The sequence below is a fragment of the Phaethon lepturus genome, unplaced genomic scaffold, assembly GCF_000687285.1.
Source record: "Phaethon lepturus isolate BGI_N335 unplaced genomic scaffold, ASM68728v1 scaffold14742, whole genome shotgun sequence".
Lineage (NCBI taxonomy): Eukaryota > Metazoa > Chordata > Aves > Phaethontiformes > Phaethontidae > Phaethon > Phaethon lepturus.
Window position 1 is genome coordinate 31786 of NW_010521372.1, and position 22432 is coordinate 54217.

Consider the following 22432-nt stretch of genomic DNA (forward strand, 5'->3'; position numbering starts at 1 on the left):
TCTAGTCTAAATCTCCCCTCTTTTAGTTTGAAACCATTACCCCTTGTCCTCTCACAACAGGCCCTGCTAAAAAGTCTATCCCAATCTTTCTTACGAGCCCCCTTTGAGTACTGAAAAGCTGCAATAACGTCTCCCTGGAGCCTTCTCTTCTCCAGGCTCAAAAACCCCAACTGTCTCAGCCTGTCCTCACAGGAGAGGTGTTCCATCTCTCTGATCATTTTTGTGGCCTCCTCTGGACCCGCTCCAAAAGATCCATGTCTTCCCTGTGCTGCCGGCTCCAGAGCTGGACGCAGGACTCCAGGTGGGGTCTCACCAGAGTGGAGCAGAGGGGCAGAATCCCCTCCCTCGACCTGCTGGCCATGCTGCTTTGGATGCAGCCCAGGGTACGGTTTTCCTTCTGGGCTGCGAGCGCACATTGCTGGCTCATGTCCAGCTTTTCACCCACCAGTTCCCCCAAGTCCTTCTCGGCAGGGCTGCTCTCAATAACTACTATCAGTCGCTGTATAGACATACGGCTGTCTCAGTGCTGACTTAGAGTGGGGCTCAGTACTTCAGACTAGAGCTGATGTACAAACAAACTCCCAACTGACCTGCTGTCCTCTTAAAGTCTTTTTTGCAAGATCATCAATGCAGGCTCAGTTTCCTCAGATTAATACATGTGCTGGTGCTCATCCCATCATGCCTTGAGCACAGCAACCTCAGCACCCAGCAACCTCAACATCCATGGCTGGTTCTCCCAGCAGGAGTCATGGAGGGATGCTCCTGAAGACCTGTGAGTTTCAGGAGGTGATTAGAGCTATCTGTGTGTACACACACACACACATATTTTATATATATACATATACACACATTATTTATATATAATTTTTATATGTAATCGTATTTTGATCCAAAAAAAGGAAGTTGACATTTGTGATCTGTACCAGCTCTCCAGAGTTTTGGGATTTATTCTGGTGATTGATTATTTTTTCTGATAATAGAGAGTAGGCTATTTGGAGTTTTGTGTTTTGGGGGGGTGGGAAAGTAAACATGTTTCTTGTTGTGTTTTGTTTTCTTTTTCAAACAAACACACTCTAGATTTGGATGTTGATACCTTCCAAATTTACCAGCCACAGCTTACAGTTGCCAGAAAGCTCTTGTCCCAGGTTTGTGCTATAGCAGACAGTGGCAATCAGAGCCTGGATCTGGGCCACTTCAGCAAAGTAGACTTCATCGTTATAGTTCCCCGTTCAGAAGTCCTGGTGCAGCAGACACTTCAACGGATTCGACAATCAGGTAAAAGAGAGAGGAGGGAAAAGAGACTGTTAAACCAAAGTATGTGATGTTATTAAATCCCATCTGGTATAAATGGAGCAGGAAGTTGCTCCAACATGTGTTTTGCATGTCCTACATTAGCTCTGTTAGTTCGTATCATTGGTGAATTCTAAATATCTTCCTTTCATAAACTGGGCCCAAGCTGTGCCATGTAAGTGTCAAAAGAAATTGCCATATTCATGCAGATCTGAGGAAGGTACGACCTGGAGAAGGATTAATCTGTCAAGAGAAGGAGTGGATGAGCAAATGCACTTGTTCAGATCTTTTGTTCCCTAAACCTGTTAGTGCCATTTGTTCTAGGTACACATTTGTGCATATGCTGTCATGTATTAGCACAGAAGTATGTGCAGAAAGCTCTCTTATTAGGTAGATAAACGCCTGAGTAATGCATGCACGTTTGCACACAATAATTGCCATGCTTCAAGAGGAACAAGAAAGCTTTAGTGGACAGGTATGGAATATGTCTCCTTTGAGAATGACCTCCGTTATCCACTCTGTTAGTGACTGACGTGTATCCAGAAAAGCGTAAGAGTTTCTCTGTGGAAAAAATTACTTTCTAACAGATCTAAGGACTACCCATAGAGATGTTTGGTCCTGTTTAGCTCTTGATCTCTGATATCAGGGAGTAATGAAGTACTTAGGATAGTTGTGTATTTAGGATTTCTTTTTATCAACTGAACATTTTTTTTCCTGCCTTCAGCTTTATCTAAAAATCCCTTGTATTTGCATTCGAAAAACATGGATATGAGCTTCTGGTGTAATGCATCTATGAGTGGTTTTGAGTAGCTGTTGGCTTTTTCCCCTCTTGTTTTCTACTCTGAAGTAAACAGTCCCACACTTTTTGATTATGCAGATATGTCCTGATATGCTCAATATTGTGGTCCATCTCTGGTTTTTTTTTTTTTTGCTTTGTACTATTTTACCAACAAAATGAAAAGAATAAAATTGATTACTTGAAGTACAGGCTTTTTTTCCTTTCTAATGTAACGTTATGGGGTTTTTTGTTCCATTCCTTCTTTCTTCAGACATTTTATTTCCTTAATTTGCTGCTACACTAAACCAGAGGTTTTCTGATATCTCTTAACAGGGTTTCAAATTTATTTTATTTTCTTTTTTTAAATGAATGGTTTTTACTTTACTTTTTAACATAATTTTAAAAAATCATTAAGACCCTGGAAAATACATAGTTCACCTACATTTCACAGTGTCTTATTGCCACTTCTTTAATTCAAATGGTGTTCAAAGCCATATACATTACAACATGCCTGCTTTACGAATATGATGGCAATCTATCATTTCAAAGACTGCTAGAGAGTAGTTGTATTGACAGTAACATTGAAGTAAGGCATGGAAAAAATTACATGATATGATATTAGTGAGAGGCAGTTTTATATAAATTTATGATCTTTTTTGCAAAGGAAAGGTCAGGATAACTTTTTCTGACTTGAGCAAGATGAATATATTACCTAAATGTGGAAAAGTTTGGCCTAGTATCATGGAGCATAGCCAACTGAGCACTGATCTAGACATTTTTATGGAGGTCTGAATTTGTTTTTTTTCTTTTTGGTAATGTGAGAAGTATTTGAAAGGTCTTCAGGCACTTTTGGGAGGAAATCCAGAAGCCAAGAAGCACATTTTGGTCCCCATTGTGAGAGAAAATGCATTTGGATAATCATCATCTTACTAGGGTCTATCAGTGATTTGGCTAAGTCCTGGTATTGGCAGACAAGTGGCAATCTACCATTGACACTTCATTTTTGGATGCACTCGAAGTAAAAGATTTTTGTTGTATTCTTCTTTCTGACAGGTGTCCTTGTGGACTTGGGCCTAGAAGACAATGGAACGGCATATCAGAGAGCCGAGAAATACGTGGTTCGGCTAGACAATGAAATTCAAACAAAATTTGAAGTTTTCATGAGAAGAGTGAAGCAGAATCCCTATACACTGTTTGTACTGGTTCATGACAATGCCCACGTGGATTTAACAAGGTAGCTGCTTCAGTCTATCAAAGGAAAACCCTCCTCTCCCGGTATCTGTCAGTTAGGTTTTTCAAAAGACTTACAATCTTAGAAACCCAGTGCATTCTCCTACGGCATTTTGTTTCACCTAAGGCATTTTGTGCCTCAAAATCAGAAACCATCCTTTTTGCTTGCCCACAATATTTGTTAGCTAATTCTGATTCGGTTGAAGATAGGTGAGACTAGTTTCAGATTTTTGGATCCCTAATAAGACTGTAGGGGTAAGTGCTATGGTACTTCAGTCCAGGAAAAAGGGAGGAATTTTGCAACTTACTTGGTTCCTATTGTCTTTTTCCTACTCCGCCCTTTTTTCTCTACTCAAACCCAAGTCTTTCCCATGTTCACAAGCCACTCATGCTTTAAGTCATGTTTTTATCCTTGATGATGGTGATGTTTTTAATATAAGAAGGCTTAAAGACATTTAACTCTTTGCATCATCTGAAAAACACCCTAGCTCCTGTAAGAAAAGGATTTAAAAAACAGCTGTTTTGGATTTGGCCAGCGTTAGATCTGAACACAACAACACGTACAGACACATACAGAAACATTTCTTCACACTGAATCACAACTTTACTATGGAAAAAGAAATAAATAACTAAAGTTAATTATTCTGCTCTTGTTCCATGAGTAAACTGAGAAGAAAAATCTTAATGTGATTTAGACATGGTGCGTAAGGCTGTGGGATTCGTTTGATTATCAGAGTTACAATAAGCAAAATACTTCCCTTGAAGGACAGCTGAAAATAGCTAAAACCAACGTTCTTCCTTCCTTATCCCCACCATCACATTTTTGTTACTGTCTTTGCTGTACACTGAATTTGGAATTCCTGAATATCCTGGAGGCAAAGATAATTCCAGGAGCTGAAAATCAGGACATCAGGGGACTATCAAGTTCCGCAGTCTTTTAGAAATACGTTTTTTCATGCTGGAAAATCCACTGGATTTTGTAAAATTGTCATTATATACGAACCCCACAGCTCACGCAACAGTGTTTCTCAGTGAGAGGGATTTCATCAACTTTGGTTTATTTTTTTGTTTCTTCCATCTGATGCTCTTTTAAATTGGCACACTGATTCACCTTCTCACTGTCAGCAGATTTTTGTCCTCTATTTACGGTTTTTCCCTCTGTTGCCTGAGTCTACCTCCAGAGAACACTCAAATAGTTTTGACATCTTTCACCCTTCCAAAGAGATTTTTGAGCTGTGATTCTCAATGCCATGATCATTTGGAGATTTTTCTGCAGGAAGAGAGTACTCCATTGAATCTCAAGATGTCAGTAAGGCAATTCTTTGCATTCTTATTTCTGCAGTGCCATTTCAAGTTCCCTGTCGCATGGTGAGCCCAGTCATGGTCTGGCTGATAGAGTTATTAATTGCAGGGAGGTCCTTGAAGCATTCAACCTCCTTGTTCTTCAGGTCAGCTCTTTTCCTTATGCCTTGCAAACACAGCAGTCCAGGATCAGCTCTAGCAATGAGGTACATTGGATACAATTTGACACTGTGGTAAGTGTTTAATTGTTAATTCTAACTGTGAATTTTAATGTGTACTTCACACCTAAAGGAATCTGGCAGACGTGTATTAAAGAAAATTGTTAGAAGGGAGTTCTTTCTTTGCTGAAGAGAAAGAACTCTTTCTCTCAAGCTCCAGATACGTAGCCCTGGGTTGCTGATGGTAGAGGTAACATTGACATTTAGGCTCGGGTACTGCACATTTTCCTTTGTCCAGTCATGTAGTATGAGAAATTACTTTCTACGCTCTGGTCAGACAGTGGCTATGCAGACATGCCATAAAGCTCTGCAGCTGGCTTTCCATTTTCAAGCAGTCTGACTTCTGACTCTAAGTTATATGTCACAGCTTGTCAAATCTGTTCATTACTTCTCTGGTACTAATAAAAGTTGTGTGCTAGTTTAACAAGTTATGGTGTAATAGGTGCCATCATTGTGCAGAGGAGAGATGGGAAAGGTCTGTTTGACACTTTGCGCTGTTAGCTTTTTTCACCATTTCAGCCAGCTGATTCTGAGGATGTTTTGGCTAAACCTGCTTTAAAAATATCCTTTTCTCCTTTTCCTTGTTTGGTATATTTATATCAAGTTTGACTTTACTGTGTTGAGTGGGCCATTGATGTCTATAAAGTGTCTTAAAGTAAGTCAAACCGAATAGTCGAAATGAGGGAATGAACCGAAAGGGTTGTCAGGCATTGGAACAGGCTGCCCAGGGAAGTGGTTGGGTCACCATCCCTGGAGGTATTCAAGAGCCACGTAGTTGTGGTGCTTAGGGACATGGTTTAGTGGCAGACTTGGCAGTGCTACGTTAATGGTTGGACTTGATCTTAAAGGTCTTTTCCAACTTAAATGATTCTATGTTTCTATGAATGAATATTCAAAGTTTGCTTTCTGTGTGATTGTTAACATAAGCCAGCATGGTGACTTTCTGTAAAATGGTCTAGACAATTTTTTGTTCCTCAAAAGTAAAAAATCAACAACTTTCAGTCTTCTGATTAAAAAAAGAAACCCATAAAAACAGGGGAGACTGTAAGTGATTAATTACATTCCTAGTGATCACTGGTGATGTAAATGCACTGGAGACCATGCTGTGCTTCCAGCAAACGCACCGTGAAATTTGAGGCAGCAAGTATTTTGCCTTTCTGATTGCTGTTTGCAGATTTACATTCCAGCAAAGACATGATGAGTTTCTGATTGCCATTAGAAGTGGCAATCAAGAATAATTTTGGAAATTAATAATCCTTCTGTTTTCAGGTTCTGCTTTAAGTAGAACTGAGATAACAGTTGGCAGTAGGTATAAGCCAGAGATAAGGAGTCGGAAAATAGTTAACAGGATTTTGGAAATGCCCTGCAATCACAGGTAGGAGATATATTGAAAAATTTGCAAGGACCTATGTCTGTCTTTCCTAGCTGTAGACAGGTGATAAATTGAGTAGAAAGCAATTTACATTTTATTGTGTTCTTTGCAACAAGCAAATAGCATCACTGGGGGAGAATTAATGAAAAGAAAGGCTGTTTTGCTTCGGAAAATACTTTCCACTTATTTTTTAAATGACAAAAGAAATTAAACTTGGTTCTAGTTTTCCTTATGTTTTTGCTATCTCTGTATGGAACAGGATGACGCAGCAAGTGCAGACAAGCTGTACTTTGGTTTGAATGAATACAGCAAATCCCTCCAATGGGGAGTCACAAGTCCCCTTTTGAGATGTGATGAAACCTTTGAAAAAATGGTCAACACGCTTTTAGAAAGGTAAATAGTAACATGGGAACTTGGGATTCTGCTTAATTGAGAACTCAAGGATACAGATATATTTATGAGTCCCATCACAGGGGGATGAAGACACGATAACCTTTGATGTTGATCTTGGAATCTGTGAAGTATGTACAATTTTTATTTTTGTAACAAATTTAGTGCTGTTGAAGAAGGAGGGGATACCCTTCATTTGTTTATAGAAGAGATTGGGCCTATTGAGCATCAGTCCAAGCTCAGCTGTGCTGCTCTCTTCTTTTGGCTCAGCCCTCACTAAGCTAAGAAGGTACAAGAGGTTTCATACCTCACCACTGCTGGTGACTCTCTTGTTGAGACTGCCAACAGACTTGTCAGTGGTGGCCCAGGTGAGTGACATCAATTCAAAACCATAATTTTTGTTATTTCATTAGTTGGCTATGGTTTTGGTTCCTGCAACTCAGAGCCTGAGAGTGGCTTACTAGTACCCTACAGCTGTCTGAACAAGCTACTTTCATAGCACATATCCATGATATAATTAAATGCGCACATTACAGGAATGCTGCATATCAGCAGGACAGACCCCTTATAACAGTTCAAGCTACAGCTTTCATTGTATTTTCGTACTTACTAGAACAGGATTGTTCTGTCTTCAGTACTTTTTTCCTATTTTATTTAGGTCAATATAATAATTGCAAATGTATCTATATTTATTAAGTAAAATACAATATCAAATATGTTAAATTAGCAACATAAATTAATAATTAAGCACACCATTAATCCTTAATATTTATTATTATCTACAAATATGCAAGTAATGAATATGATAAATAATAAGGTCAGTTAATACCTAATATGTCAGTTCTTTAGACTTCTCATAGTCTTTCTGGTCAAGTCCAGTGGAAGAGATAGTGGTCACTGTTGCTCTCTCTCTGTTTTTAAAGCGTGGTTGGGGAAAAGGATGAAGGAGGATTAGTGTATGTGCAAATACTACCCTCATATGAGGTTAGGATAAGACTAGAAATTGATGGGAGGTGCTTTGGAGCCAGGACATGCTGTTGCATCACAGTTTATTGTTTTAGCCTGTTTTCAAGAAACTGTGTTATTCTATCTGGATGGGTGAGCCATACAAGCTTACAAGTCTGAAAACACTGCAGACATTTTGGTGTTGTAAGAAAGGCTCCATTTGTTCTAGTAGCAAAAGTGCAGTGGGTACTTTTATGGGAGGAGGAGTAAAAAGTGTTTTAAAAATTTATTGATTTAATGACTAGCTTATGGTCTACAGAGCAAGATACTGTACCTACTGGTTAAAGACAAACATAAAACTTTATTCAAATGGATCCCATGTTGTCTATAAAATTACTCAAGGAAAAGACCAGAGAAATTTGGAACTTTTAGGTTATGGTGGTGAGTGAACTCATGGGGAATGTCTAGAAATGGAGTGCTTTTTTGCTTGAGTAGGTTTTAATTTTCTTTTTTTTCCTTAGCATTTTACTTTGTGAGTTCATAATCTGTTGTCACTGTATATAGCTGTAATGAGAGAGAAAGAAACATTGGCTATGTAAGTTCAAAGGCAAAATGGAAGTTCAGATTTGGCTCAGAGCCAGCAATCCCTATTGGTAAGTCTTAACTTGCTGGTGAGAAGTTGAGAGATATGAAGTTGTGAAGTACTTCTCCCACAAACGACTTGAAGCAGCAACGATCCTCCAAGTTCATAGAAGAAAAAACTTGTGGACAGCAAAGCAATTATAGCCTGTGCTCTTAAAGTGAACCAGATCTGAGATGATATGTATCTCCATCACATTAAAGATCTTTAGCTGAAATTCTGGCCCAAATGAAGGTGACAGAAGTTTATAATTTCAGTTACTTGAGCACTGGACTTGGCTCTTTATCTGCTGCATTTGGACTGTTATATGCATTTAATTAAAACACAGTTAGATTTTGTGCAAAATTATTGTCCATGAAAATCAAAGGCTTCATCCTTTGAGTGCTACAGAAAAAAAATGCTTACTACTTTACCACATGGTCCTGGTTTTTGGCTGATTTTCAAACATTGCTGTCATTTCGCATGTGCTAACGCAGAACTGTATCTCCGTCAAAGGTACCCCCGGCTGCACAGCATGGTGATTCGCTGCTACCTTCTCATTCAGCAGTATTCCCAAGCTCTGATGGCTCTTACGACTATGGCCTCACTAAGAGATCACAGCACACCCGAAACGCTCAGTATAATGGACGACCTTATCACTTCTCCAGGAAAGGATAAGAATGGCTGTGGCCACATGCTCGTCATTAGGGTGCCATCTGTGCAGCTAGCCATGCTGGCCAAGGAGAGGTTACAAGAAGTAAGAGACAAGTTAGGTCTGCAGTATCGTTTTGAGATCCTCCTTGGGAATCCTGCCTCAGAGCTTACTGTCGCGAAACATTTTGTGACACGGTTGAAGGTTAGCAGAAACTAAATATTTCTTTGTATGCCCATTGTAGTCTTCTGGCTTTCGTACACATTTTGTGTTCGTTCCCACATGTTTATAGGTTAATTATTCTATAGTAAAAGGGTGCATGTTCTGTATCTGTCTCCATGGAATTTTACTGTACTTTTGATGATCATAAATGATTTAGAAACTTGGAAGAAAATTTAATTGTTACTGGCCCATGAAGTCAAACACTGGATGTTATCTCTCTTGTTAGTTGAATAACAGCATGAGTCAGATTTCGTCTCTGAATCTCAGAAAGCAGAGCTCAGACCTCCTTAGGCAAACTAATTTTTTCCACCAACTTATCTGTCTGTCTAGCGTATCTGTTGTCTGCTCTGTCCATCCATCTTCTGATAACTGGTAAAGTATTCTGTTTGTCATAGACTTCTTTTCTTAAACCACTGCACGCTGAAAGCCTCTTCTGCACAGCAGATATGCACAAAGCTAAACTTTTGCATGGATTTATAAGAGCATGGTTCAACTAGCCAAACACACTTCCTGAATTAACCTCACTACATTAAAAAAGGCGAATGGATTGTCTGCCTTAGGCACCACCCTGTAAGTTATTTTGGTTATCTGTCCTGATCCTTGCTCTAAGCCTCACAGAGATACTAATTTTCTGTTTCTACTCTGAGTTATACAGTGTATTCAAAACCAGACAGAAAAGGAATGAATTTTGTGAGCCTTTCTTAAAGAGCTCACCTACAACCAAAAGCAGAGAAAATGTGCTTTAAAGACGCTATCACCTCTGCTTCTCAAACCTTGTCTGCAGCAGGAGAGGGAAGAGAGGAAAGTAGTAGTCACAAAGGAGGAAACGACATGTGATCTAGCAGCTCTGTGCTGCTGGGGTGTTTTGGCTAGGCATTAATTCCAGCCTTAAATCATTCTGCACTGTGAGTCCTGTAAGGGCTTCTTTCTTGCCCTTTGCTGTAAAGGGTTGCAGCCCTTGCACATTGCTGGGGCAGCCTGTGAGGCCTTTAGTGCAGGTCAGGATTGAGTGTGAAGCTGTTGCAGGTGAATATCCATGTAGCCATTGATGTGCAATAGATGAATTTGATCAGGCAGAGAATGAAAAAACTTCTAAATAATTCTTCTTATTCCTCTCCCACACAACATAAGATACTTTTTTGGAGTGAGCAAAGGTGTAGGGTTATGGACCTGTTTCTTTCCTTGCAGGTGACTAGAAAAAACCTACTCAATTCTGAAACACGGCTATGAAGGGAGTGAGGAGAAGAATTCAGTTGCCCAAAGATAAGCCTGTAGTGTCTTTGTAGGTGGGTTATCCCAGTAGCACTCCAGAACGATGAAGGTCGCCTGTGAATCTTGTGCCATACGTTCTGGTCTGATGCCTAGGATAACACAGGGTGTCTGAAATGGTGCGAGCATATGTTTGGGCAACTGATTCCCATTACAGAATTCATCAGCCATGCTACCACTGAGTCTAGTTTATTACAGACAATTTTGATTTAGTCTCCATGTTGCTTGGCTTTTCTCCTGATGTTAGATGGACTGCTAAAGCTGGAGAACTAGAGCAAGCGAGGGACTGATCACTGCCTGCTTCCACTATGAGCACCCAGGCCCCTTTTTTTTGGCAGGGGAGAGCAGTATGAGGCTAATGAGTGCTTTCTGGTGAGGCTGAGGCTTGAAATCCTGGTCCCACCAATAACTGCTGTTGGTTGCAGGGAGGGTGAGACTTCATCCTGATCTCTTTCAGGGAGGGAAACTTTATAGCTGTTAGTGACCTCAGCTGAAAAGTTTGACTTAACTTAGCCTCTCCTGAAGAGGGTGTTAGCAGTGTGTGTGGTGCTGCAGCAGGGCAGGCAGGGCGGGCAGCTGTCTCTGCAGTGCTGGTAGCCAGACTGTTCCCCCCTCTTGTCAGACCAGCCCTCTGGCCAGCCAGCAGGGTCAGTCCTCTCCATCAGGGAGCCAGGCTTCAAGGGGGATGGCACACCTTAGGTACGGAATGAAAGAAGAGATGGAAAACAATTTAAGTAACTGTTTTGTTGACTAGGCATGCTGTTATGGCATACCCCTTAAGTGTAACAAGAATCAAATTGTTTGGGAGGCACTCAGAATTGGGGAGTCCGGAGGGCTGCAGCTCTCTGCTCCTCCTGAGTAAGATGGTCAAGAAATACATCTGTATGCAAAGCCCCAGGCACTCAGGCTTATTTTAAGTCCTTAGGCTAGCAGAAGGAAAATCAGCTTTGTATCTGTCTTCCTCTATTTCATTTTCTAGCCATGCATTTTCACAGAAACTTGCGTCACTGGAGAGGCAGGATAGCACACAGCCAGACTAACCATGCTGAGCTAGAAGATATCTCTCTGCTGCTGAGGCTGCTGTACTGAGCCACTAGATGTTGTCAGGTAGTTGGAGGAATAATTTTTTTCTGTGACCACGTTATACAGAGGATGCTGAAATCAGAAGGGGAAAGAAATCAGGACTGGGGAAAGATAATAGAGCCAAAGCAGAAAAGGGGAATATTACTCCAAATTGTGCTCTTCCTAAGCTAAGAAAAAAATAATCTTAGGGTTTTTTCAGTGGAAATTTTCAAAAGGTTAAATGGCACACTGAGTCACTGACCCACTAGTGAGTCCTCCTTTTCTTCCCTTCCCTTCATCTGCCTGAAAAGATTACTCATAAAACATGGCATTTCTGGGGAGGAGGAAGGGTAAGGAGAGAACAGGTCAAGGGTACAGGTTGAGACTGGAAGAACCAAGAAGGAATTCAAGATAGGGTTCTTCTTGCAAGTATGTTTTCCCCAAAGCTTGCATAAGTCTTGTTGCTATCTTAAAAGACCTGTGTCTTGTTGTCTTGCACATTGGTGCTGAGAAGAGTAATATATTATTTTTAATGGGCAGTTTGAGTGGTTGGGCTTACTGTCATGACTCAGCAAAGTAGTTTCTCTGCCTCAGCTAGACAAGAGTCTTCTCCAGAACTGATTTCCTCCATTATTAATGAGAAAGAAGGAAAAACTTCTTACAGCAGGGTGATATGCTGTAGCTCAAATACTTGATGATTCTGTAACCATTAGGGCTTAATTTCCTTGTCTGGAGAGACCTTAATGTCTGAACAGCATGGAAATGTGAAGTTTCTGAGTTCTATGGAGAAAGCTTCTCTTTCTGATCTCCTGTCTTGACTGGTCAGTGATCTAAGAGGCTGTGTTGTTAGTTTTCCTGGTGGTACCCATAATGTATTGACAGGAATGGCTGAGTATGAACCTGCATTTTTGCATTTCAGCTTTGTAATACAATTTCCGTGTTTGTAGAGATAGAATGGCTTGTCTCCTTTCTAAGTGAGAGTCTCTGAGTCTTTCAGCTTTACTTCCTTTTAACAGTTGCTGTAGGATGCTCATGTCTGTCTTGATCAAATACGGCCTGTATCATCTGGAAGTCTGGACACTGTGCAACACAGCAAGAAAGATATTGTTGCTCAAGATACAGCAATGTTTTTAGGAGGCTGCATCCAACACAGAACACAAACAGGCTCAGCCAGGTTCAGTAAGCTTCGCTGAACCAAGGGGACTGAAGGGTATAAAGACATGGGACTGATGCTACCAGCCTTTCCAGTGTTAGGGGAAAATGGTACAGTTTTGTGGTCTGGGGCCTTGGTAGACAGTAGATAAGGAGTCCTTTCTTGTGGGATTACCTCCAGTGAAAAGGAAATCTTTTTCTTTCATATAATCTTTCATTATATAGAATAATTAAGCAAATATTTGAGGATCATGGAATAATTTTCATACTCCACTTGAAGGTCTTACTTTACCTATACGTTAATTTCAAAGAACTTTTATTTGTGCCAGCTTGACATCGAAGGCATCAACTGCATTTTTCTCTGACAGACCACACTAAGGCCATACCAGGTGTATGTTTCCAGCACTGAATAACGTATGCTATACATGCTTTTCCTGTGCAGTTAATGCTTGGCTAACACTATACTACCAGAAAAAATGCATGCCTCTACCTAAGGTCTCCTTCCTGTTGGCTGTTGGGTAAGCAAACTTTGTATACAAAGAAAAAACAGTAACTGAAGACAAAACAGGTGAAGGTTTAGAAGGTGTCATTTAAATGTGACTGGAAGTCTGTCTGTTCACAGGCTTGGAGGGGAAATGAGCAGGATGACTGGATCCCTCGCACCTATCAGGATTTGGAAGGTCTACCTTGCATTGTTATTCTAACTGGCAAAGACCCTCTAGGAGAAACTTTCCCCAGGTGCTGTTATTATCCTTGCAATATGGTTGTTCTTTAACATTTAAATAAGTTGGAGGGTGGATAAGCGGTTTTATACTATCTGGCTGTTTTTTCACCAAAAAAGTGTATTTTAGACTTCATCTGGGAACAGTTTAAAGTTTTGGAAAGCGTGGCTTGTGAAAAGTAAAGCTGCTGTACTGTGTGGGTCAATGAATGTCTGTGCACAGTACCAGGAGCATAACTTATGTGCTGAATATTGTAAAATCATTTTTTATTTACTGGCTAATAAAATTGTTCATGATTATTTAATAACCAGTTAAAGCTAGGGAGTATTCTTCAAAGAAAAAAAAACTTTCTTTTTTCTTGGGTTGGGTTTTCTAGGTCGTTGAAATACTGTGACCTTCGACTAATTGACTCAAGCTACTTAACTCGGACTGCATTAGAGCAAGAAGTAGGCCTGGCATGCTGCTACGTCTCGAAGGAGGCAATTCGAGGGCCTATTGTAGCTCTTGACCTTAGTGAGAAGGAGCATGAGAAGGCTAATGGTAGCGAGAATGACACTGATGAGCTGTTGATAGACTTGGACCGACCCCAGAGTAATAGCAGCGCTGTCACTGGAACCTCAGGTCAGTTATTCTGCCATTGCTTTGAAAAACAAGTCTTCGTTCCTACGTCATTGGAATTTGAATGCAAACATTGAAATGTTTAGTCAAATTTGGGTTGTTTAGCTGTATCCTGCTGCAAGCTAGGCAATGAGATGTTAGTAGCAGATTCTTTCCACAGTGAGCAATTTTCTTGTTTACAGCTAAAAGGGGGTGGTGTTGCAGTGGGAGGATGGTATGCCATAGCTAAGGGTCCCTTGTGAATTTTATTTTTAAACTTACATTTCACATTTGTTGCTAATTTAATTTGGTAGATCCTGAAAAGATCTTAAAAATCAGAAGAGAAATGGATAGTATAAAATGTTAGGAATAGAAATATGGTCTGTAACTGTGGGGTAGCTACGGGTGAGGATGGACATTAGCCTCCTTGCCCAGACCGACAGAATGGCTGGGTCTTGCCCTGCCTCTTCAGGAATCAGTGGAGCTTCATCTCCCACTAAACCTTCTCTTCTTTGCGTTTCTCAGGCACTTCTGGGTCCTTCCCTTTGTTTCCCTATGAGTTTGAGGTATTAAGACAGCTGAACTGGATCTTTGCCATGCACCAGCTCTTCCCATACACTAACTAAACCTGACTGGTATGGTGGAGAGGGCATAGCGCAGTTCACATTAAAGTTGCAGGGAAATGAATGCTCTGTTCCCCATAGGAAGGAGTGTCAAATTGATCTCTGTATATTGTGGTGTCTTGTACCTGAATTTCAGAAGGTTGTACTACCAAATTCCAAATCCGAGATGGGGAATGGTAGTTAACGTACGGAGCTTAGCAGTCATTTGGGATTAGGACACTTGTGTTTGGACGCTGAATCCTAACAGAAGGGCTGTTACCTCTTCAGCAAGAGGGACAGATGGGTGTCAATGATTTCTTTTCAAATTGTGAAACACTGGCCTGAGCCACATGATGAGCTCACCCAGCATCATTCATTGACCAGGAACATTTGAAGGTTAGGATTGTCCCAGAGATCAAATGAGTTAACAGTTTCTTTACGTTTTCTTATGTCAGCCAGTATCTTTACCTACTCTTCATTTCCCCAGGTTCCCTGGCAGACAACGGCGTGAGCTCCTCAAGTGCTGTGGACAAGTCTCAGAAGCAAGCACCGTCGCTTAACTTTCAGACTGTGGCACACAGCTCAGTAGATGAGGGAACTTACCCCAGTTTCACAGCCGGAGAGACCCTGAAACAAGAATGCGACTCCCTGGGTAACCAGATGGCGAGCAGCACCACTTCGAAACTATCATCACTGTCTTCGGTCTCCCAGACATTTCGGTGGCCTGCCCATTCGGCCAAAGACAGCAAGGCCCTCCGTGCTGCACTGCCACGCATCGTCATCCTGTCGAAAGCTGCCTACTGTCTCCTGAGCTCGCAGAAAAGTGGGAATTTGCCTTCCTCCTCTTCCCTCCTGCCTCATGCTGATGTGTCTTGGCTGAGCTCTCTGAGGCCTCTGCTTCACAAGGACATGAACAGTGAAGAGCAGTCTCTCTACTACAGGCAGTGGACGACAGCCCGACAGCACCACGCGGACTTCAGCAATCAGGGTGAGGCGTCTGGCTCGAGGAGTTTTCACCCCAGACGGCTGCTTTTGACAGGACCACCGCAAGTAAGAGAACAGTTCCTTCCTCTTGCCTATTAGCAGGATGAGAGGACTGATGATGAGGACTGGAGATCGTACTGTAACGGTCCCCTGCAAGGTTGCACGCAGTGACAGGACAAAAATCAGTCAAATTTTAAGGTTAAGTCCACGCTGGAAGTGGTAAGGAGAAGAAGGGTGATGCTGTGTGTCATGTTTTAGCCTAAATGAAATACGTGTGGATTGCCATGAGCATATCAGTAGAGAAGCAGCTATCACTGCCGATCTCCCTGCATACAAAAGTGATACAGGCTGTGGGCCAGGTTTTTCTCGCAGATCGATTTTGTAATACTGTTCAGCATAATGGGGGATATTACATCCTGTTATGTTTTCAGGCAGAGCTAGAATGGGGTAAGCCCAAAGGCATTTACCTGAAACGTATCCTTCCTTCGTATTACTCTGAGTTGGGATTTGGACTTTTTTGTGTCTCTGGCTCAGGTGGGAAAGACTGGCTCATACTTGCAGTTCCTAAGGATTCTCTTCCGCATGCTGATCCGGTTGCTGGAAGTAGATGTGTACGACGAAGAAGACATTAATGCCAGTAAGTATTTAGTAGTCATTTTCTTAATATGCATTATAAAGAGCTTCTGTTATGTATTATTCGGCAGTGACAAATTTTTAGGCTCATGGAAAGACTGTAAATTATACCTATCACTTGTCCTGTCCGTTAGTGTGTAGCTAGACCTACTGTAGATGTCTGCATATATTTAAATTTTATATTGGGCTTAGCTGAGAACCATTACATGTATTTTGGGCTGATACCTTTGCATAGCACTAAAATGAAAGTGAACACAAAACTGTAAATGGGCAACATCTGCCCATGTTTCTCTCTCCTTGCTAGTTTTTAAGCACTGGCTGCTTTTAAGCAGACAAGACATTTAAGAACATTTCATTTCTGGCCAAAACATCACTATTATTTATGTTTAATTATAAATTAGATAACAATTTTCAGTAAGGAATGTCTTTTGTCTGCAGTTTACGGATCTTATGCTGAGGAAAAAGGGGAGGGGGAGCCTCTTTGGATTTGCGCTCATTTGTCAGATCTCACAGATCCATTAACTACTGTGGCAGGACTTCACCTTGAGATGCACAAACCCTTTTAAAAATGAGTCCTCTTCAGGGTGTTCTTTACATAACTGTGGTTTTGTAGTGAAGATAACTCCCTGGTGCATAAATCTCATGACTGGCATCCTGAAAATGTAGTTGTCGTCACACCTTTGAAAAGACTAATTTGTATTTCTGCTCAGAAAGTGCTATTAAATTTAAAAATTAAATTTATTAAATTTAAAGTATTTTCCTTTGATTTGGAGCTTTGGAGGCTGTTATTCTCTCAAACTAAAGTACCCCAGAAACTTAGGATGAAATATCAAAATGTAAGAGAAGTTCTGCATCATGCTGTCTGGCCTGTTGTGATCACAGCAACGTGTCACACCCCTGCCAGGAATGCATGGAACTCCATCAGAAGAGCAGTTTGGGTTTGTCTGGGGTTTTTGGTTGTGGCTTTTTTGCTCCCACTACTTCTATTGGAATGCTTTTGCAGAGCCCTTGTGTTCTGATGATTGAAAATATTATTTTATTCTCCAACACGAAAATGTTCCTGTCCCAATTACAAGCATTCTCTTTGGGACCAAAAGAAAAATTTTTTAAAAAATTTAAATTAAAATACTTTTTCCTCTTCTTTGATTTTTGCTTCAGTGGTGTAGTCTTACCCCCTCTCAGCATTCATCTAGGTAGCCTGATCTTCTCACAGGATCCTCACAAACGACAGGCTCTTTATTCTCTTTAATGGTTTAGTAGCTCTTCCCTGCACATGTATTTTCAATTTATCCTTCTAGTACATGGGTGACTAGAACTGACTGTGGTACAGCGTACAACAGCTTGTGTATTCCCCTCCCCTGCACTGAAAGCCCCGTGACTGATGAAACCTATGATTGCACTTGTCTTTTTCTGGATGATCTTTGATTCCTTCTCCATATTGACAGCGACTCTCAGAGTGTGCCACCAGCGAACTTAAGCCAATGCTTTTTTTTGAGTTGGTGACATTAATGAAAATATTAAACAGTATGCCCCTCTGCCGCTCTTTTAACTTCACTGGTAATGTGCCTCTGCCTTAATGCTTACAGTGTTACACGCTGCCATCTTCTGTTTAATCAACTTAAGATTTCACTTTAAAGACCATTCACTTGTCTCCATTTTCTTCAGCTGTATTAATAATTTGTCTTATAGTATCATATCAAATACTTAAGCTCAGAAGGATCAGATGCATTGCATTTCATCCTCCCCAAATTTGGAATATTATCAAGGTCAAAGTAATGGGCCCAGAGCTCCGTAGACTACTGTATCTCCTTTTAAATGGTGATAATATATGCACCATGATCACATTGAAATGGGGCTCCTGCCTGATTTCACATACCTGTTCTTTCAGAAACTGGCATGGAGATTATTCTTTCTCTCTGTTTTGAATGTGCCGTCAAGCTTTTAGAGTTTTGTTTCCATCTTAGCTTATAGTAAGCCTTTTATTCCCTTGAAAACATAATCATCAAAGTAAAAAGAAAATTTAAAAAAATTACATAGTTGAGCAAAGAAAATTATTTGTTTTCATGCACTTTTCTGAGGTCTACCTCAGCTTGACATTTGGTAAAGCTTATTTTATTTCACACTTGTTGACATTTAAGACAAAACGTCATTTGCTGTTGAACTTTTTCCATTCCTCATGGACTTTGTTCATTCTTAGTGTTTTTTTTTTGATGCAGTCCCTCTGAAGCCCCTTCCTCCTGGCATTTTTAGTTTGCTTGGTATGCTGGTTACTGGTTGTTTGGCAACTGTGATTCCAAGAAGTCCAAGTCTCATTCATAGGCAATTCTCTGGCTTTCTCAGGCCAGCTGACTTACAGAGCCATCTCTCTCGGGATTTGCCTGTGGGGACAAACTAATATACCTCATCTGACCGGCAGCATCTGTTAATTTGAGCATGACACGGTGCCAGTGATGTTAACGGCCTCTAAACTGCTGCTGGCTCACATCTTACTGGGTCAGTCTGGGTAGGGTGAGCATGTGCTTGTCTGTAGACCCAGCCTTCGTTTCATCTGAGTTTCCTTTTATGAAATCAGTGACTTCAGTTACACACCTACTTTTGTGCATTTTTCCATCTCATTTTGAACCGAATCAACTCATGTTCAAGCTGCAGTCCAAGACTGTTGTCTTTGGCCAGAGCCTTCCAATGTTCCCATTACTGACACTTGATCTTCTACCTTAGACTTTCCTCTGTGGAATCAAAGCAAGGAAGTTCCAGTTGATCCTTGCTGGCCATATTTTTTATATATCCCATTTTCTAACAGGAGAGCGTCTTTTATTGCCTTTATCATGTACCATCAGCTACTAGTTCATAAATGTATATAGCCTCTTTTTCCTTGCTTTCATGCTTCTGCCTTTGGATACTTTTGCTTCTTGTTTACCCAATACTCCTCATTTTGTGTACTAAAGACAGAACCACAGAGAGAGAGGCTTGAGACTCCACCTGTATCTTCTGAACAGATAGGACTGTTCATCTGAGCATTTTCTGCATAAACCAGAGTGAATTATACCTCAGTAGCTTGAGGAGGAGCAGAGCAGAAAGACACGTGAGGCTCCTTTGCTTGTATACATTTTCCAAAGAATTGCCTTTTTTTTAAAATAGCTTTCTGTAGATAATAATTTCAGTTTTGGTAATATTTATGACATCAAAAGAGGTCTTTTTTGTGTGTGTGTGCACCTGTATGAGTTTCTGTGCAACTGTAAATCAACAAACATCAAGTAAACATTCAGTGGGTATCTGATACTGCTTACCTGAAGTGTGTTGTTGCAGATCATACAGAAAATAGTGAAATTACTCAGTCTAGCAATGACCACTGGCCGGATATTGAGATCTTCAGCAAAATGTCTTTTGACCTGAGTGTACATGACCCCAAGTACAGAAGTATAAGCCCTGTATACACAGAACAACTGTCAAGAGTGAAACAAGGTAAGTAAAATGTAGAGGTTTTTTAGGAATACTTTCCTACAAAAAATCAGTTTTTGTTAGTTTGGTTGAACACATGAGTTCACAAGAGCCTTTAATCTCCACGATGATGTGGAACAAAACAATTTGTGTCTTCTTTACAAATGTTACTGGGATCACAGTCTCTGTTTTTAACACTTGTAAAATTCCCGTTTCCTTTGTGCACAGAAACAAGCAAAGAAACAAAATCGGAGGAACCCAAGAAAAGGGAGACTGTGTCCATGATGTTGACTAAATATGCAGCTTACAATACGTTCCATCACTGTGAGCAGTGCCATCAGTATATGGACATTAATCCTGCAGCTCAGGTTGGTGTCAAGGTCCAAGGGTAAACTGCATCCTCAATTTTTCTGTGGTCTCTCCAGGCATTCCGCTCTGGTCTCAGGACTCATGCTTTCACCTTCCCTGAGATGGAATTGTTTAATTCTTCCATTCTCAGGGGAGATATTGAGCTACAGACCCTGGAGCATCAACTGTGTCTGCTGCGTTCTGCATGAGCAGTTCTCCTCTCCAGCTGCCTCTGACAAAGGGTGAATATTGTGACTAGTTGTCTCAAGCCAAAGCATTATTCAGCCTGCCCAGAGGGTTCACAGTATCTCATGGGAGAGGACTTAAAATTGAGAGAGATGCTTGTCTTACCTAAATGCCAGCCATGCACACCTGTGATGGGAGACTGGAAGGCCTGCTTCTTCCCCCTGTTGTATGTAACTGTGCATGCTTCTCAGCAGTAGCTTATGAGTCACTGGACAAAAATGCTTATTTTTAACTGTTTAGTAATCCTTTTGATCTCCAAAACAGTTACGCTCAGAGGAGACAAGCAGGTAAGATTATTCCTGGTTAATAGCTCAGACATTATTTCTAAACCACCACCAGTAGTTTACATGGAGGCTTCTTATCTCAAATTGTTCTTTCCTTGCTTGCTGATCTTTTCCAACAGCTTGCTATTAATCTAACACAACGTAGACACACTGACCTGGAAATGTACAATGTCAGTTACTACAGAGCAGCACCAGCAGGTCTGATTTAAACCTCATGCTTCATTAAGTATGTTGACACAAGCAAATCCACCCAAAGGACATCCATGGCTTCCTCTGCTCATCTTTGTGCATGTGGTCATTGGATAACAAGCATTCTGAAGGGAGAGAGATTCTTAAATGCTTTAACAGAACCTAAATAAAGCCCCTTTCAGTTTTTATCTTTACTTAGACTAATTATTTCAGTTCTTTAGTCAAGATTATAGAAAGCTGACTGCTAAGAGTAAGTGATTTGACCTTGTAGTAAGACAGATGCTTCTGTAGAATGAGATCTTATCAGATATGTAGACACTTTGTGTACACTTAGACGGTTCAGTGAAGCACTGTGCAAACTCACATTCTTCATAGCCTTGTTAATGGCGTGGTCTGCCTTGGTTACCTGGCTGCTTAGAAGAGTATTGCCACAGGAAAAATAACCATACTAAATGCAGCCATGCTGCTGCTGAGGTCTCCAAATGGCGATACATTCTGCTGTGGAGGCACGCCCACATGCTACGCTGCTCTTTGAATCTTTTGGGGAAATTTGGACGGTTTGTATGTATTTGTCACTTGTAAATAATCGATAAATAATTTCCAGCTCGAATGGACTTCAGAAGAGTCCAGTTGGGCCAAAGATCATTACTGGTGCAGAAAGCCAATTGTTTTAATAGCAAGACAAGTTACGTGGCTAAGTCATGTGGCGTATGGTAGAGGAAAATGAGACTATCATAGCGTTAACTTCAGTTACTGACGGAGAATGTTTTGGATGTTCCCCTCTGGTGCTTTCCAGTATTGTGACTGCAAGAGCAGTCACTCCTTATGGGTTACCTGCTTGCAAATCTTTCTTCCACTTTTTTCATTGCATACAGATATCTGACTCTACTCTGCATGCATTCACGTTTTCATCCTCGATGTTAGGAGAAGAGGTTCAACTGCATTTTATAATCCCCAAGTCCAAAGAGAATCATTTTGTCTTCAGCAAGCAGGGAAAACATCTAGAAAGCATGCGTCTCCCACTCGTTTCTGACAAGGTGCGTGCACTGCTCTTACCCATCTGTTGACTACGTATGATGAATGCAGTCAACTTGACATACATTTGCAAATTAATGGTGATTGGCTGGCAGGGTTTTTTTTTCTGTTTTCTTTTTGCTTTAAAGTCCTTTGCATAATTCTTGCCTGACTGTCCTTAGAACTGGAGTTTTTGAGGACAATCATCCCTTTTTGCATTCTTAGTTTCCAGTCCATATGTGTTGCAATGATCAATAATCTTAAAACCCAGTATAAACAATAAATAAATAAAAATCCATGTCAGGAATAACCTGCTTTTTATCTAATATTGCCAAAATATCTCCTGTTCCAGCAGAATTTGAATGCAGTCAAGAGTCCTATCTTCACTCCATCGAGTGGACGTCATGAACATGGCCTCTTGAACCTCTACCATGCCATGGAAGGCATCAGCCACCTTCACCTCCTTGTAGTCAAGGAGTATGAAATGCCGCTTTACCGTAAATACTGGCCCAACCACATCATGCTTGTCCTGCCAGGCATGTTCAACAATGCTGGCGTTGGTAAGAAACACCATCAATGCATTGCTGTGGAGATATCAAAATCCATGTTGGACAATGTGGATCATGTTGTTGAAGGAAACATTGCAGCAGCTTCTCACATTCGTGCTGTGATAATAGCAACAATATTTGTGCAAAATACAGTGGTGTGTAAGAACTGCTGTTAGGGACATGGAATATATGTTTGTATTGATCACTGCCTTCTCAATTTAAAATCTGAAGTTTTATAGGCCATATTCACTCATTTTACTCAGCCCTGCTGTGTAAATGTTCATTCTAGGCATTTTACACATGATTTTTCACAGTGCAACTTTTTT

The 22432-nt window shown here is 40.8% G+C and overlaps 1 protein-coding gene across 1 annotated transcript in view; it reads left to right on the top strand.

The window, feature by feature from the left end:
• GREB1L (growth regulation by estrogen in breast cancer-like) overlaps nt 1-22432 on the top strand; it is a 57587-nt gene that overhangs the window by 27249 nt on the left and 7906 nt on the right. Inside the window, exons 13-25 of the mRNA XM_010281503.1 lie at nt 1078-1275; nt 3122-3302; nt 4641-4833; nt 6450-6583; nt 8661-9000; nt 13124-13239; nt 13600-13844; nt 14910-15472; nt 15941-16043; nt 19346-19501; nt 19706-19845; nt 21420-21581; nt 21914-22118. Coding sequence (XP_010279805.1) covers nt 1078-1275; nt 3122-3302; nt 4641-4833; nt 6450-6583; nt 8661-9000; nt 13124-13239; nt 13600-13844; nt 14910-15472; nt 15941-16043; nt 19346-19501; nt 19706-19845; nt 21420-21581; nt 21914-22118 — 2736 coding nt within the window. The remainder of the gene's footprint in view (nt 1-1077; nt 1276-3121; nt 3303-4640; nt 4834-6449; nt 6584-8660; nt 9001-13123; nt 13240-13599; nt 13845-14909; nt 15473-15940; nt 16044-19345; nt 19502-19705; nt 19846-21419; nt 21582-21913; nt 22119-22432) is intronic.